A 14496-nucleotide genomic window follows, 5' to 3' on the forward strand; every position below is an offset into this window, starting at 1 on the left:
ATGTTGGCTCTGTCCCCAGACGTGGTGACACTGCTGGTCAGCTGCCTCCTGTACGTGCAGAAGGAGCCGTTGTTGGAGGTGAAGGCCGGCAGCCCGCTGCTCCTCTCGCTGCTGGAGATCCTCCACAACCTGCTACGACACGTCTCCACCGTGGTCCGGCACGCTCTGCAGGTGACGCCGCTGGATTTAATGTCTCTTCCTCCTGATCCACTTCTGATGGCAGAATCACATCCGTCCCTTTCCTGCATCAGGCCGCTCGTAGGGGTAAATATGGGACTGAAGCTCCGGATTTGACGTCTCCCTCCGGCCCTCATTATCTCCTCCTTTTGTCTTCCGCCCGCCGCCGGCACATACATATTTATGCGCGGACGTTGGAAGAAGCGGAATATGGAATTGGAATCAATCCGAAAGCTCATTAAAAGGCGTTACTGCAAACCAAGTTCATTTGGCCAATAATGATCATGGAAGGGGAGTTCATGGGCAGAGCCGCTCTTCATCCCGGCCCCTCTCACCATTTTAATATTTCACCGCGCTTTTAATTGTCAAATGCTCTTTGCGGCTTTTCCAAAGGAAGTTTGCAGCTCCTCTGGTTTTTTGTTTCTGTTTCCATCGCTGAGTTGAAGTGGTGAACATCAGGGCTGTTTTCTGAGGGTGGGAGTCCAGCGCAGAGACACCGCAGCAGCTCCGGCTCTAGTCCGACCGCCAGCTGCTCTCCACCTCGTCTCCAACTCTCTCTACACCTCTCTCCTCTCCTCCCTTCTCTCTCAGAAGACAGGCAGCGTGGTGGAGACCGAGGCTGCAGAGGAACTTCTGCTCGTCAACAAACCACTAACACAACTCAACAGCGTCCTCATCCACATGGTGAGATGTGTGTGTGTGTGTGTCATTGTGTGTGTAATCATTTCTGTAAGATGCGCTTTGTATTCTCACACACACACACAGAGCACTAGCCTGATGTTGTGTAGCGCTGCATCTTCAGTATTCCACATCCCAACCTCACAGCGCTGACTGGTGGAGTAAATAGTGGCGCTTTTAACAGGAATTGTTCATTCAGGGCACTTTTTTATTTTTTCCTCTTGGATTCATGAAGAAGGAACGACTATTAAACATGGAGAAGTCATTTTGAAATAATCGAAGTAAACCAGTGAAACATTTATAATTGACCAGTGCAGATGGTCTTTGATCTTCTCTATGGAAGCTGTAGTTGATGCTGCTGCAGATCTGTGTCAATAATGGATGCAGGATGAATTTTCTCTGCCTGTCAGTGTGGGATGTATATTTAGTTGTGGAGATGAAGCTGTGTGCTGATGTCTCTGGGAGGCGGAGGGACGGAGAGGGACGCCGGTAAATTGGACACCCGGCGCTGTGAAGGCCTCTGCTGTGCCGGTTGGTATTGATGGCTTCTCCCCGTACCTGAACTCTGACCTTCATCGCAGAGACAGAACCTGCAGCTGCAGGCTACAGAGCAGGAGGATCCAGACAAGAGTGTGATGTGACACACACACACACACACACACACACAGGATCTACAGCTTAATGATGATGTTGGATTTGTTCTCAAGAAGCTCAAGATTCATTGTTAATTATTCATTTTATTCATTTATTTATTGTAACTTTTACTCTGACAACTTCTTCACCAGGATTTACATTCAGATTTTCACTCCCTCTCCTCTCTACTGCAGATAGTGTGTGTGTGTGTGTGTGTGTGTGTGTGTGTGTGTGTGTGTGTGTGTGTGGTGTGTGTTTGTGTGTGTGTGTGTGTGTGTGTGTGTTGTGTGTGAGTGAGTGTGTGTGTGTGTGTTTGTGTGTGTGTGAGTGAGTGTGTGTGTGTGTGTGTGTGTGTGTTGTGTGTGTGTGTGAGTGAGTGTGTGTGTGTGTGTGTGTGTGTGTTGTGAATTGTGGTGGTAACAGATGGAAGAGAAGAGCCCCACAGGGAGGAGTTTCAAACCCTCCTCGTTCCCCTTATCTTCTCCCTGCAGTCCAGATACCAGCAGGTCCATCACACTGTGTCCCCATCAACGTCCATCAGGGACTGACCTCTGACTGTAAACACACACACACAGTATTCCTGAGACACACACATGCTCTCTGTAAAAGTTTTCGGTGAGGTCACTGAAGGTGAAATAATTGTCATTGTGAAGCACAGCACACAGTGACACAGTGAAATGTGTCCTCTCTCCCTTGGTGAGCAGTGGACACCATGACTCGTCCCCCGTTCCTCTCCGTTTCCTTGATTCCTTTCTTCTCCAGGCGTTGTCCTCCTTCCTCGTCCCGGTCCTCCTCTCCCTGCCATTTTTCCCATCATGCATCTACAAGTGGCGCTAAGTAAACACGCCTCTTGTATTAGCAGGGCTAAGCAGGTTTAGCTCTTGTCGGCGGCGACTGTGTTGGCATGTGGACAATACGGCTGGGCGGGGCCGGGCGGGTCTTTTTCAGAGAGGGGACAAGGACCAGCCCCCTTTTCTCTAAACATTCCGCCCATTCAGAGCACAAAGAGCGAGGGCCCGGATTAGGTTCCTCTTACCCCCTTGCCCCATGGCCTCCTGGGAATTCACTTTTTTCTCTTTGGGGAGGGGCCAGCAGTGGATCAGTCCCGGCGTTCACACCCACCAGCTTTAGAGATAAATGGAGGGTGGAGCTGGAAAATCCCCAGGGTTGGACCAGGTCTTGGCCCACCACCATAGCAGCTATGACTGGGGGGTGGGGGGTGGTGTCCTCACGGCCTGAAGGGGTGAAGAACGGAGCAGATCTCATCTGATGGTGAGATGAAGATGATGATCTTTCCCCAGAATCCATAGAACTTGTGACCACCAGGAGGAGTTCCTGGACTTTAGACCAATGATGTTTGTCCTCCACAGCTCCTGTCTGGAGACCCGGAGGTGTACGAGGAGGCCAGCCAGTGCCTGTCCCTGCTGGTCCAGATGTATGGGGGCTGCAGTCCAGACTGCTTCAGACCAGAAGACCTGCAGGTTCTGACCGAGGCGCTGGAGCTCCAGACGCATCCCAAACAGCAGCGTCTGCTGCTGCGCATAATCAAGCGCCTGGTAACACCTACATTTACATTTACAGCATTTACCAGACGCCCTTATCAGTAGTTACAGGGACAGTCCCCCCTGGAGACACTCAGGGTTAAGTGTCTTGCTCAGGGACACAATGGTAGTAAGTGGGATTCGAACCCGGGTCTTCTGGTTCATAGGCGAGTGTGTTACCCACTAGGCTACTAACACCTACACACTTACACACACTTACACACACCTACACACTTACACACACCTACACACACCTGCACACTTACACACACCTACACATACACACACCTACACACTTACACACACTTACACACACCTACACACATGTACACACACCTACACATACACATTCCTACATACACATATACACCTACACACTTACACACACCTACACATACACACACAACTATACACAAACGTACACATACCTACACACACTTATACACCTAGACATACACACACCTACATACACATATACACCTACACACACACTTACACACACCTACACACTTAACACACACCTAAATCTAAACCAAGCGTTTTTGTCTTAGTCTTTTAGTATTAGTATTTACACACACATACACACAGACCTATACACACACACACACAAACCTAAATCTAAACCCAGCGTCTTCTTCTTAGTCTTTTATTTTGTTTTTTTTATTAGTTTTTATTGTATTTAGTATTAGTATTTTATTTGACTCTGTTATATGACATGTTTGCTGCAGTTTCAGCTCTGATTGTGTGTGTGTGTGTGTGTGTGTGTGAGAGAGAGAGATGAAGAGCTTTATCTATTGTCCCCATCTCCTGTTTCCCTGTTGGGAGGGAAACGTCTCATCACAGCAACACAATAATTTAATATTTAATATTTAATCATGTCTGCACTGAACGCAGCTCTGATGACCCAGTAGCACTTGAACGTTGGGCTGGTTCCTGTTCAGTGAGGTTCCTGCTCTTCTCCTCGTACCAAATCAAACCTGGTAACCAGTTCACACACCCATGTTCCATCCTGCAGAACTCAGCTCTTCTAGAACTGTTCATCGGTCTGATACAGACACAGCATAAGGGTTCCAACCGACTCGTCACCCAGAGTGACTCTCCAGCTCACTTCTCACAGACATTTTTTATTATTAATGTCTGCTGAACCTCAACCTCGAAACCCTGATCAGCCCTGATCTTTATTTTAGCAGATGTGGTGCTGTATTTTCATCCCTGTGGTCAGCAGTAAACTGATTCACTTCTGTGTGTGTGTGTGTGTGTGTGTGTGTGTGTGTGTGTGTCCTAATAACCTGACCGTCTTTATTAATCTGCTCCCCGGCATCCGGCTGCATAGTGTAATACAAATGTTTTACACACACACACACACACTCTCACCCTCACTTCAGTCATTACTTGCCCTGGGGCAGGATGGTCAGTCGGTCAGTGTTACAGTCACGTACCTCATAGATCATTTTACACACAAACACCACATAGTTTGTGTTTTAAACTTGGACATCAAGTGATGCAGATAGATGTTCTCATCGACCGTTCCTTCTGCATGCAGAGACGATGAGGATGATGAAGATGGTCTTTTGGCTGGACATCTCTGTGATGTCACCGGTAACCATGGCGCTTTCATCTTATTTGTGGAAACGCAGATAAATTAAAATGCAGAGTGGGCCGGTCACGAAGGTTTCAATTAGGCGGCAGATATCAGGCGTAATTCAGAGCGCTCCACACCGCACCGCCAACAAAGGCCTCTTCATTAGTATTCATTAATACAGGCCGCGCGCCGCGCCTATCAGCCCATCAAACAAATCGCTAATTGCCTCGTCACAAAATACCACAAAAACGCCACTTGGGAGAACATTTCTAGCCCATTTGTTGGTACCGTGAATGTGAGGGGACGTTTCTGCCCGTCCACATCTTGTGTCCACAGGATGTGAATTATTTCTTGTATTTCTTCCATCATCTTTCGTTGCCCTGTACCTGTACATGTGTAATGACAATAAAGTTGAATCTAATCTAATCTAATCATCTTCCATAAATTCTGTTTCGGGTATTTGGTGAATTTGAAGGTCATTATTTTAAAGTACAGACAGTCATTGCTGATTCCTAAATGATTAAGTTTTCTGATTAATGTGCGAGTCTCGATATCGAGCGCTGTGATCAGAAGGATGGATCCACAAATCATCCAGGACCAGGAGAAGTGAGCAGCGAAATCCTGCATGAACTTGGAAACTGGGAAGACCCAGGTTCATATCCCACTTACTACCATTGTGTCCCTGAGCAAGACACTTAACCCTGAGTGTCTCCAGGGGGGGACTGTCCCTGTAACTACTGATTGTAAGTCGCTCTGGATAAGGGCGTCTGGTAAATGCTGTAAATGTAAATGTCCATCTCAGCGTCAACTCTGATGATCTGGTCTTACTGTGTACTGATTGGTCAGTGTCTACTAGTCCTGTACGTGTCCATGTGAGACATCTGTACGGGTCTCAGCACAAGAGGAACCGAACTCGCTTTTTTAATCGCTTTCAGGGTTTGAAAGAGACTTTCTTATTGTGTGTGTGTGTGTGTGTGGTGTTGGGTTTGGTGGCATGTAACCCTGTTGCCTGGCAACGGGCAAGTTGCGAGTCTCTGTGGAGAACCCTGACGTCGCACACACTGCACTGCAATAATATCAGAGCTCGTCCTCGTACTTCTCTAGGTGCTGAGGGGACGTTTAGGGGAGGTTCGCGGAGGAGCGTGGAGATGCGGGGGGGGCGTGCTGTGATCAGAGCTGGACCCAAGGTGGTGGGGGGAAAACAAGTCGTGCTGCAGCATTCTGGACGAGTTGGAGAAGACGAACGGAGCTCAGAAGTAGACCTGCAGTAGTCTAGACTCGAGTCCACCAGGGACTGATCCAGATCCTGAGTGGCCTGTGTGGTAGGAATCTTCCTGATGCTGAAGAGTAAAAGTGGACATGGACACAGATCAAATTTTCCCATCTCGTCTCCCAGATCCCAGGCGCATGGGTTCCACTGATCTCGTCTCCTCCTCTGTTACAGGTAACCGAGACACACGTCCCTGACTGGACGTCACCAGACGGCCGCGCACTCGTCCACGTTCTCCAGAAGCTGTCCCAACATTCCAGGTGGGTTCAGAGCAGTCCCACCAGTGCTCTTCTGTAAGCTCTTCACTGGAAGGGAGTGTTGAGCACCACTACCCAACATCACCTGTGTATGGTGTGTGTACGTTTACTCCAGAAAGATGGAGGCGGCATATTCCACATGAAGGAAGATCTTTACAGACCAGTTTAATAAAGACTTTTGAGGTCAGGGTGCTGCAGGTGAGAGACGAAGTTGGACAGATTGTAAAACAGATGAATTCTCTGAAGGAATCAGGTTCTTGACCAGAATGGCTGAGATGATGAATGAGGTTTCAGGAGGAAGCGATGGAACGTTCATCAGGCCGCGGAGGAGCCGCCTGATCACTAATTAAACTCTGAGCTCTGAGATCCATCATCCTGTCAGCAGTCATGCAGACTGACAGGTTTAATATTCATCACATTAATTTAGCCAAAATGAAATCAAAAACGAGCCTTCACCCCCACAACTGCCTCCAATCTGATCCTCTCTGATCCAGAGGTTCCTGAGCAACATCGTGACCCCGCAATCGTAACCAATGAAATGTAGGGCCATCTCAGCCAATCAGGAACAGTCAGTCTGCATGAACGCCAGACCCCGCCCGAGTCTTCATACAGATCATAACGGAAGCGTAACCTTCTGCGTGCTCCACCCACAGGTCCCATGCTGACGTGTCCGTGTGGTCGCTGGCAGAAGAGATCTTAAAGATTGTTGGTCTGTGAGGAGGCCCCGCCCCCCCGCCTCTGTACAGTTGTGTATTTCTACAGTAAACTACGCCCAGTTCCCTGCTTCACTTCTCCACGTCTTCAGGACATGCAGCAATGACGAGGGGAGCCGACCAATCAGCAGAGGGATTTAAGTCCATTTTATTGTTCAGCCATGAGAACCACGTCTCCAATATGCACAGCAGGCTACAGTGATGAGGGGGTTTCTACAGCAACCACCCCAAAAGTTAACTTAGGTGGTCGCACCCGTGCCACAGCCTTTGGAACATCAGACACTGAAAACAGCTCAGTTCATTAAAGCAGTTCGTATTTATATTGATCAGCAGTTCAGTTCATTAAAGCAAAAGGGACAAAAAAAAAAAAAAAAAAAAATTTTTTTTTTTAAAAAAGTCAGGCAACTTATAAAATGGGATAAATCTATCCAGATAATTATGGCAGGAGAAGAAACCCCAAATTACATATAAAAGGAGGATGGAGGACTGGGCCTTCCCTGCAGCCCAGTGGAGGGCCTTGAGTAACACAGCATTAAAGGTGATGCAAGGCCCATTTAAGATTGAGATGGGTTGCATATGATTCAATTTCCCCACTTAATCGATGACAGATTTAGAATTTGGATTAATAAAAGCATTACAAATTAATACAATTGTGCATAAAATGCTGCTAGAGATCTGGTCACTTCCATATCTTCTGGGATTGCCCGGTCTTAACTATTCTGTCTGGGGTCACAAAAACCTGAAGGCGGTGTTTGAGACGGACTTTCCACTCAGATACCTGGGAAACATACCACTTGAAAAATGGAGAGGGGGAGGAAATAAAATTAAAAATAGCCTGCTGGCGATAAGTGTAGTAGCAGCCAAAAAGACCAGAATCTCCTACAACTGAGGACCGGAAAGAAATAATTAACGAAATAAGGACAAATTGGAAACAGAATGGAAAATTCAATAGTATTTGGACCAAGTGGACTAAAAACACATACATAACTTAAATGTGAATGTACCACTTTTCTTGAATTGAAGTCCCCCTGCTTTATCCTTTTTTTCAGGGCATTTTTTTCTTGCTTAATGCTTGAAAAATAGTCATAGAGAAAAATTCAGAACTGACTGGAAAAGCACGAGAAAAAAAAAAAAAAAAAAAAAAAAAAACATTTGGACCATATTCTTTGTTTTTTTGAATATTTTCGTTTTTACAAAAGCTACACAATGTCTTCACTTGATCAGATACATTTCAACTGATTAGTGTTCCAACACCGTAACTGATAAAGCATTACCACTATAACCGAACACTACAAGGAGACGTTAAAGAAATACAAATGACTGGAGAGAAAAGCAAAAAAAAAAAAAAAAAAAGTGAAAAACATGAAAACCAGGCCACCTTTAAGTACCATTATAGATTTTTTTAAATGAATAAAAAAAAAAAAAAAAAAAAAGGCAAGGCTAAGGTCGTATATTCCATCAGAACAGTCCTCTCGGCCTCCATGTTCATGTCACCCTCTTCTCTCATACCTCAGCAGTTTGGAAAATTTCGGACAGACAGGAACCAGAACTAAAGAGTTTATCTTCCACTTGTTCCCATAGGAAACTCCACTTGAATTGTGTGTCAGGCACTTTCTGAGAAACGAGCCAATCGTGACGCTCCGCAACTCTACAGGCCAATCACAACGCAGGTTCATTCTGATCTTACACCTGCAGAGAGAAAGAGACGGCGGTTAGATGGCAGCTCCAACCAAAGCAGAATCTAATAAAAATCCACCAAGTGAAGCGCCTCTTACCCAGAAAAGAAGCTTTATTTACAGATCCGTGTCGAACCACGCCAGCTGATTGCTGTCGCCAGGCGGGAGCCCATCAATCAGGTCCTGGGTGTGGCCAAGGTCAGGCAGGCCATCCACAGGGTAGTCAGGGCCGGGGTGGTGCCCAGCCATTTCGTGGTCCATCATGGGGTCCATCGGCATGCCGTCCTGGTAGCCGCCTGCGTGGAATGAGCGGTAGTTGGGATCTGTGGATAAAAGGTGGGAAGGGGAATGAGTGCGGGTGTGGACGAGCTTCCCAGGTTCTACCACATGTACTCTCTCCAGCACCGAGTGGAATTGTGTATAAATGGAGGCGTCTACGCACCCTCTGGTCTGTAGCCCAGCGGCTCTCCCTGGGCACCGATGTCCAGGCCAAGTTCTCCGGTCTGAGGGGAGATTACGGAGTCCACAGAATGAAATCAGTTATTAAAAAAAAAGAAAACGAAATGAAGGAGGCGCTGGGTGTGTGTTCATACCTCGTTCCAGGCCATGGGCTCGGTCCTGAAGAGGGAGCTGGTGAGCTCTACCGACAGACGTTTCTTGTAGTCCTGAGGTTTGTCCTCAGACATGCGGAACAGCACAGCTGCGGCATACGTGGCTGCAGTGGGGACAGACCGTAATCAGCAGCGATTTATACGGACCGACCTCTCCTGCACTACGATGAAGTGGAAGCGCGATCCTCACCCACGCCCTCATTCCTGGAGTGCAGGAGCTCTGTGAGAGGGGCAGTTGCTCCCTCTGCCTCGATGGCTTCAGCTGCCTCTTTGTCCTGTGCCAGTTCACAAAGCACGCCAGCCGCCACACGCTGGATGTTCTCTATTGGAGAGTAGAGCAGCTGGGGGGGGAAAGGGGCGGAGTCAGTAACTGTCTGTCAATCTAACAGAGGTGTCGATGGAATTAGAGGCTCACCTGTACAAAGAGCGGGATTGTGTTGAGTCCGCGGATGACGATTCGGTTGTGGACGTCCCGGGCCAAGATGTGCAGTGCACCGGTGCAGCCTTCGACAATCTCCTCCATCCTCACGCCCTCCTAGCAAAAAAAAAAACAAAACCCGCAGGGTCACCAGCTGCCCACGCTCTGCCCACGCCCACTGCAGAGAACCGACCGACACACTCACCACAAACTGCTGCTGGGTGCCGCCCATGGACGTGCGGCGCTGGGTGTCCTGGTGAGCACGGACCAGAAGCTGCACCAGCCGAGGGATGGCGCCCTGCTCGCGCAGAGGGGCGTGGTTGGCCGGGCACAGAGCCAGGTTACGGATCAAACCCACAGTGGCCTGGAGACAAACCAATGTTAGTCAGGAGGTGGGGTAAAAATAATAAAAAAATAAAAATAAAAAAAAATCCACCAAATATCCAGACCCATTTACATTTACAGCATTTACCAGACGCCCTTATCCAGAGCGACTTACAATCAGTAGTTACAGGGACAGTCCCCCTGGAGCAATTTAGGGTTAAGTGTCTTGCTCAGGGACACAATGGTAGTAAGTGGGATTCGAACCCGGGTCTTCTGGTTCATAGGCGAGTGTCTGACTCACTAGGCCACTAACCACCCAGTGGTAGACCCCTTAAGTCCAGGTCAGCTGAGGTCAAATACGCCGATTCAGTACAGAGACAGATCTTTGCTCTGATTCATTCCTGATTATCTCAGATCAGCCAGGGTGATTAAGGCCAGGTTTAGTCTCAGATTAAGATCCAAGGCTTAACATTTCAACACAGAAAACAAATTAATGATTAAAATGTCTGTGATATTATTAAACGTTCCTCGAGCCCGTCTACGTTCCTGCGATAGGTTTAAAGAGTGCTTTCACTGGATCAAAGTGGCTGTAATTCTGCACCAAGAGGGTTCAGACTCAGAACTAGGGGACCAACGAGACCGACATAAAAGCAAAATGTCACCTTAATCAGGGGCCAGTGTGAAGGCGGATGCAGCAGCTTCACCACCACAGGCAGCCCGTAGTGCAGTCGCACGGCATTCTGGGCCATCTCCGCGTCCTGGTGGCGGCTGGTCAGGTGGCGCAGGGCGCAGATGGCCGGCTCGGTGATGTCCTCCCGGTCGCCGGCGCGGAGCACGGTGCGCACCAGCGCCTCGATGCCGCCCACCTGGCACACCATCATCTTGTTCTTGTAGTTGTTGCAGGTCAGGTTGGACAGGATGCCGGCGGCGCACGTCACCACGTTGATGTCGTCCGAGCCCAGCAGCTGCACCAGCGTCCCCAGCAGGCCCTCCATGCCCTCCTGCGAGCAGACAGAGCACAGCTGATGCCACCAACGTCCGGCTCACATGACGCGCTCAACACTCGTCCCGCCCACAGTCCGGCGACTGGTTAAAAAGACGCGGCGGTCCTCATCTCACGGATAAAAGCAGGAACGGCTACTTTTACCTGCATCACATCTACTTCTGCTAACGACGTCTTCTCCATGGAAACAGTGGGGAGACAGAAAGAGAGGTCTCATGTTGGAGGAAAAGAGAGGAAAGGCCACAAGAGCTGGCGCTGTGGGGGCGGGGCTACGGCGGAAAGGCGCTCACCTGCTTGGTGGCGGCGTCGGACAGGTTTCTGAGGGTCCAGAGGCAGTTCTGCACCAGGCGCTGGCTGGGGTCGGTGAGGTGCAGCCCCAAAGCCTGCATGCCACCTGAAACCGGGAGACGTAGAGGGCGTCAGGTCCCAGCAGGACACGACCCGTCGAAACTTAAACCAGGCCGAGCAGCAAGGGCCCCGAGGTTCACCCACCGGCTTCCACGATGGCCGGCTTGTTGCTGGAGCAGACAGACAGCACCTTCAGCACCCTGCTGGTCGTCCAGAGCAGCTTCTCGTACGTGTAGGTCCGCATGATGTTCACCAGCGCCTGGGGACCTCCGCTGGCCAGGATGATCAGCTACGGCAAGAATTAAATAAAAATTAAAAAAGCCGGGTGAGGAGCACAATAAGGCAGGTTCACGGAAGAACCCGGCTACGGCGGGCTCAGTACCTTGCTCTCCTGGTTGCCGTAAGCGAGGATCTGTAGGCAGTCTGTGGTGATGGCCAGGAACTTCACGTTGGTCTTGTTGAGCAGAGCGACCATTTTCTGCAGCCCGCCGGCAAGACGCACGGCCATCTTGGCTCCTTCCTGGTGCAGCAGCAGGTTGTGGAGGGTGGTGATGGCATAAAACAGAACAGAGTCTACCGGAGACCTGCAGAAATCAAAATATATTAGAGCTCGGAAGTGATGGAAACGTTAACCTGCCAAAAGAGGAGAGTTCAAAGGCCTCTTATTATTACGTAAAGGTCGCCTGACCTGAAAAGGTCACCTTGTGAGAGGATTTAACATGAATACGAGTTCCCCAGCCCGTCTACGGTCCTGCAGCGGTTAGAAACGGCTTCACCGTTCAGCCAGCAGGAGCTCAGGCTGTCAGATGTGGAATGTCAAAGTAGCCTAGCGTGTAACACACTCGCCTTACTACCATCGTGTCCCTGAGCAGGACACTTACTGTCCCAGTCACTAATGATTGTAAGTCGCTCTGGATGAGAGCGTCTGGTAAATGCTGTAAATGTAAATTTAGTTTTTCTGGAAAACATTGTTGGTGAATGGTGTTGATGCCGCTCTCCCCTTCATTAGCATTTAAAGCTACAGACGGTGAGACGGCGTGTCCTGGGAAATCGGGTGGTAGTAGCCTAGGGGTAACACACTCGCCTATGAACCAGAAGACCCAGGTTCGAATCCCACTTACTACCATTGTGTCCCTGAGCAAGACACTTAACCCTGAGTGACTCCAGGGGGGGGGGACTGTCCCTGTAACTACTGATTGTAAGTCGCTCTGGATAAGGGCGTCTGATAAATGCTGTAAATGTAAATCTGACTGTGGGACCGGATCAAAGTGGCTGTAATTCTGCACCACGGCTGGATTTCAGACACAGTATTAGGAGTCCAACCAGACCGATGTTGGTTAAAATTTAAAACAGTGTGGCCACGTACCCCAGCATCTTGACGAGGGCGGGGATGCCCCCGGACTTGAAGATGGCGAGCAGCCCCTCCCTGTGGTGGGAGAGGTTATGGAGGGTCCCGGCAGTGCAGCGGGCCGTCTCCACGTCGCCAGTGTTCTGCATGGTCCGCACCACGGCAGACACCATCTGGGGGGAGCGCATGATGGCGTGGCGGGACGCCTCTTTCTTGGAGAGCTGGTGCACCATGACCGCGGCCTTGTTCACCACCACCTGTGAGGCGAGCAGCGAGATGGAGTGAGCTGAGAGAACTGAGACTCTATGAACGGAACCCCCGCCTGCTCGTCAGCGGTACCTGGTCTTCATCGTTCAGCAGCTTGGTGAGCTCGGGGATGGCTCGAGTGGCCAGTTCCGCGTCGTCCTGGTAGTTGATGAGGTTGACGACCGCGTGCTTGAGCATCTGTGAAGGTTCGGCCAGGCGCTGGACGTTGGTGGGGTGGGAGGACTCGAACTGCGTGGAGGGGATCTGCATGCCCTCGTCCAGCGTCTCGGGGAACATGGCGGCTCGCACGCGCTGCGCTCTGGTCATGGCGTACTGCCCGTCAATATCTGCAGAAACAATTCGTTTCAGACGAACCGTAACCCAGCCCGGCCACGCCCAGTGCCGAGTCCAGGTTCTCACCTGCCACCTGGTCCTGGGAGAAGGGCTGGCTGAAGCCCTGCTCCCACTCATACAGGACCTGGTTGTCCACGTCGTCCTCCTCCGGGTTGCCCTTGCCACTGAGGGACGGGGCGGTGGTGGTGGCCCCAGAGTGGATTCCCGAGTCCAGGTACGACTGCTGCTGCCAGTGGCTGACGGCGGCCTTGCGGTCCGGCTCCATCACCATGTCCAGCTCCATCAAGTCCGCTGGGGAGACAAGGCCACATTCAGGACTGCTCGCCATGCACGTGCATACAGGAAGTCTTCAGAGTCGAGATGAACATCGTTCTGTGTTAACTTCAGACTGTTAATGCGATAAATGGAAATGAAGGACCGGGACTGGAGGTGCTTTTCCCCCCTTAATAATCCGACTCGGGCTCAACAGCAGCCTTTCATTTGTCCAAAACTGGAGAGAAACCCTCATAACCTTTATACAACCACGAAACAGACGCGTATCGTAAATTCGCACACTGGCGAGGACGGAAGGGGGGAGGAGAAAAAAAAAAAAAGCCAGAAGACGAGAATCGCACAGCAGCTCGACCCGCCCCTTCACATCACAAGGAGACGAAAAAAAAAAAAAACCCCACACTGTTGAGAGAGCCGATAGGGGAGAGAGAGAGAGTGTGTGTGTGTGTGTGTATATACTCACACTGGGTCGCCATTTTCCCCTCAGTCACTGCTGCCTGCACAGCTGCCTGATCTGGAAAGGACGGACAACCGCTTTTATTTCACTCACACAACATACGTGTGCATTTTTATTTAACCACACACACGCCACACACTGACGCCCCGCCCAGAGTTGAATCCCTTCGCTCTGATTGGCCCGAGTGTTTATTTGCAGGTAGGCGACCCTCCGGGTGTTCCATCTGGGAAGGATTGTGGGGATAAGGCCCGTCCGGGAGCGGCTTTATCCAGCAGCGCTGCGGCACTCGCTCGCACGCAACATGCTCCACTTCCTGGAACAACACGAGCTCCACCGGGCCAGCAGAACCAGTGTTATTCCCACACAGGAATCCAAATAAAGTAAACGGCGGCCGCCGTGCCCGCCCGACCCGCGAACGCGAGGAATGCGGCGCATCAGCGGCCCCACAACATGACGACACCCCAGAATCACAACAAAACCCCAGAACCACCAATGTAGTCACCAGCTGTACGTGTACATAAATACATATGCATATTTATTTTTTGCTGTTATTGCCTTTGTTTCTAGAGACAAACGAAATGTCCCCACTC

The 14496-nt window shown here is 50.1% G+C and overlaps 2 protein-coding genes across 4 annotated transcripts in view; one reads left to right on the forward strand and one right to left on the reverse strand.

The window, feature by feature from the left end:
• LOC114789813 (serine/threonine-protein kinase ULK4-like) lies at positions 1–7323 on the forward strand. The gene is made up of 5 exons (XM_028979214.1): positions 1–171; positions 769–861; positions 2859–3044; positions 6056–6141; positions 6792–7323. Exons 1-5 carry the CDS (start codon positions 1–3, stop codon positions 6853–6855), a joined length of 600 nt encoding a protein of 199 aa, XP_028835047.1. The 3' UTR covers positions 6856–7323.
• The window catches only part of ctnnb1 (catenin (cadherin-associated protein), beta 1), a 21210-nt gene continuing 13689 nt past the window's right edge, over positions 6976–14496 (reverse strand). For 2 of the 3 annotated variants that reach the window (XM_028982103.1, XM_028982102.1), the window contains exons 2-17: positions 13913–13963; positions 13246–13470; positions 12919–13172; positions 12598–12836; positions 11614–11815; positions 11376–11520; positions 11174–11277; positions 11028–11057; positions 10543–10881; positions 9762–9920; positions 9554–9673; positions 9329–9479; positions 9121–9242; positions 8970–9030; positions 8627–8850; positions 6976–8540 (exon numbers count right to left, since the gene is read on the reverse strand). In XM_028982103.1, coding sequence (XP_028837936.1) covers positions 8645–8850; positions 8970–9030; positions 9121–9242; positions 9329–9479; positions 9554–9673; positions 9762–9920; positions 10543–10881; positions 11028–11057; positions 11174–11277; positions 11376–11520; positions 11614–11815; positions 12598–12836; positions 12919–13172; positions 13246–13470; positions 13913–13925 — 2370 coding nt within the window. In that variant the 5' untranslated portion in view covers positions 13926–13963 and the 3' untranslated portion in view covers positions 6976–8540; positions 8627–8644. The remainder of the gene's footprint in view (positions 8541–8626; positions 8851–8969; positions 9031–9120; positions 9243–9328; positions 9480–9553; positions 9674–9761; positions 9921–10542; positions 10882–11027; positions 11058–11173; positions 11278–11375; positions 11521–11613; positions 11816–12597; positions 12837–12918; positions 13173–13245; positions 13471–13912; positions 13964–14496) is intronic. The other variant, XM_028982104.1, reaches the window with a different exon arrangement.

This window comes from Denticeps clupeoides, chromosome 5 (genome assembly GCF_900700375.1).
Source record: "Denticeps clupeoides chromosome 5, fDenClu1.1, whole genome shotgun sequence".
In the NCBI taxonomy this organism is placed as follows: Eukaryota; Metazoa; Chordata; class Actinopteri; order Clupeiformes; family Denticipitidae; genus Denticeps; species Denticeps clupeoides.

Excerpts from the sequence above, each read along its gene's own strand:
- LOC114789813 (XM_028979214.1), top strand. The coding sequence starts at position 1 with ATGTTGGCTCTGTCCCCAGACGTGGTGACACTGCTGGTCAGCTGCCTC. Across the intron at positions 172-768 it reads TGGTCCGGCACGCTCTGCAG|AAGACAGGCAGCGTGGTGGA; the intron begins GTGACGCCGCTG and ends CTTCTCTCTCAG. Across the intron at positions 3,045-6,055 it reads TGCGCATAATCAAGCGCCTG|GTAACCGAGACACACGTCCC; the intron begins GTAACACCTACA and ends CCTCTGTTACAG.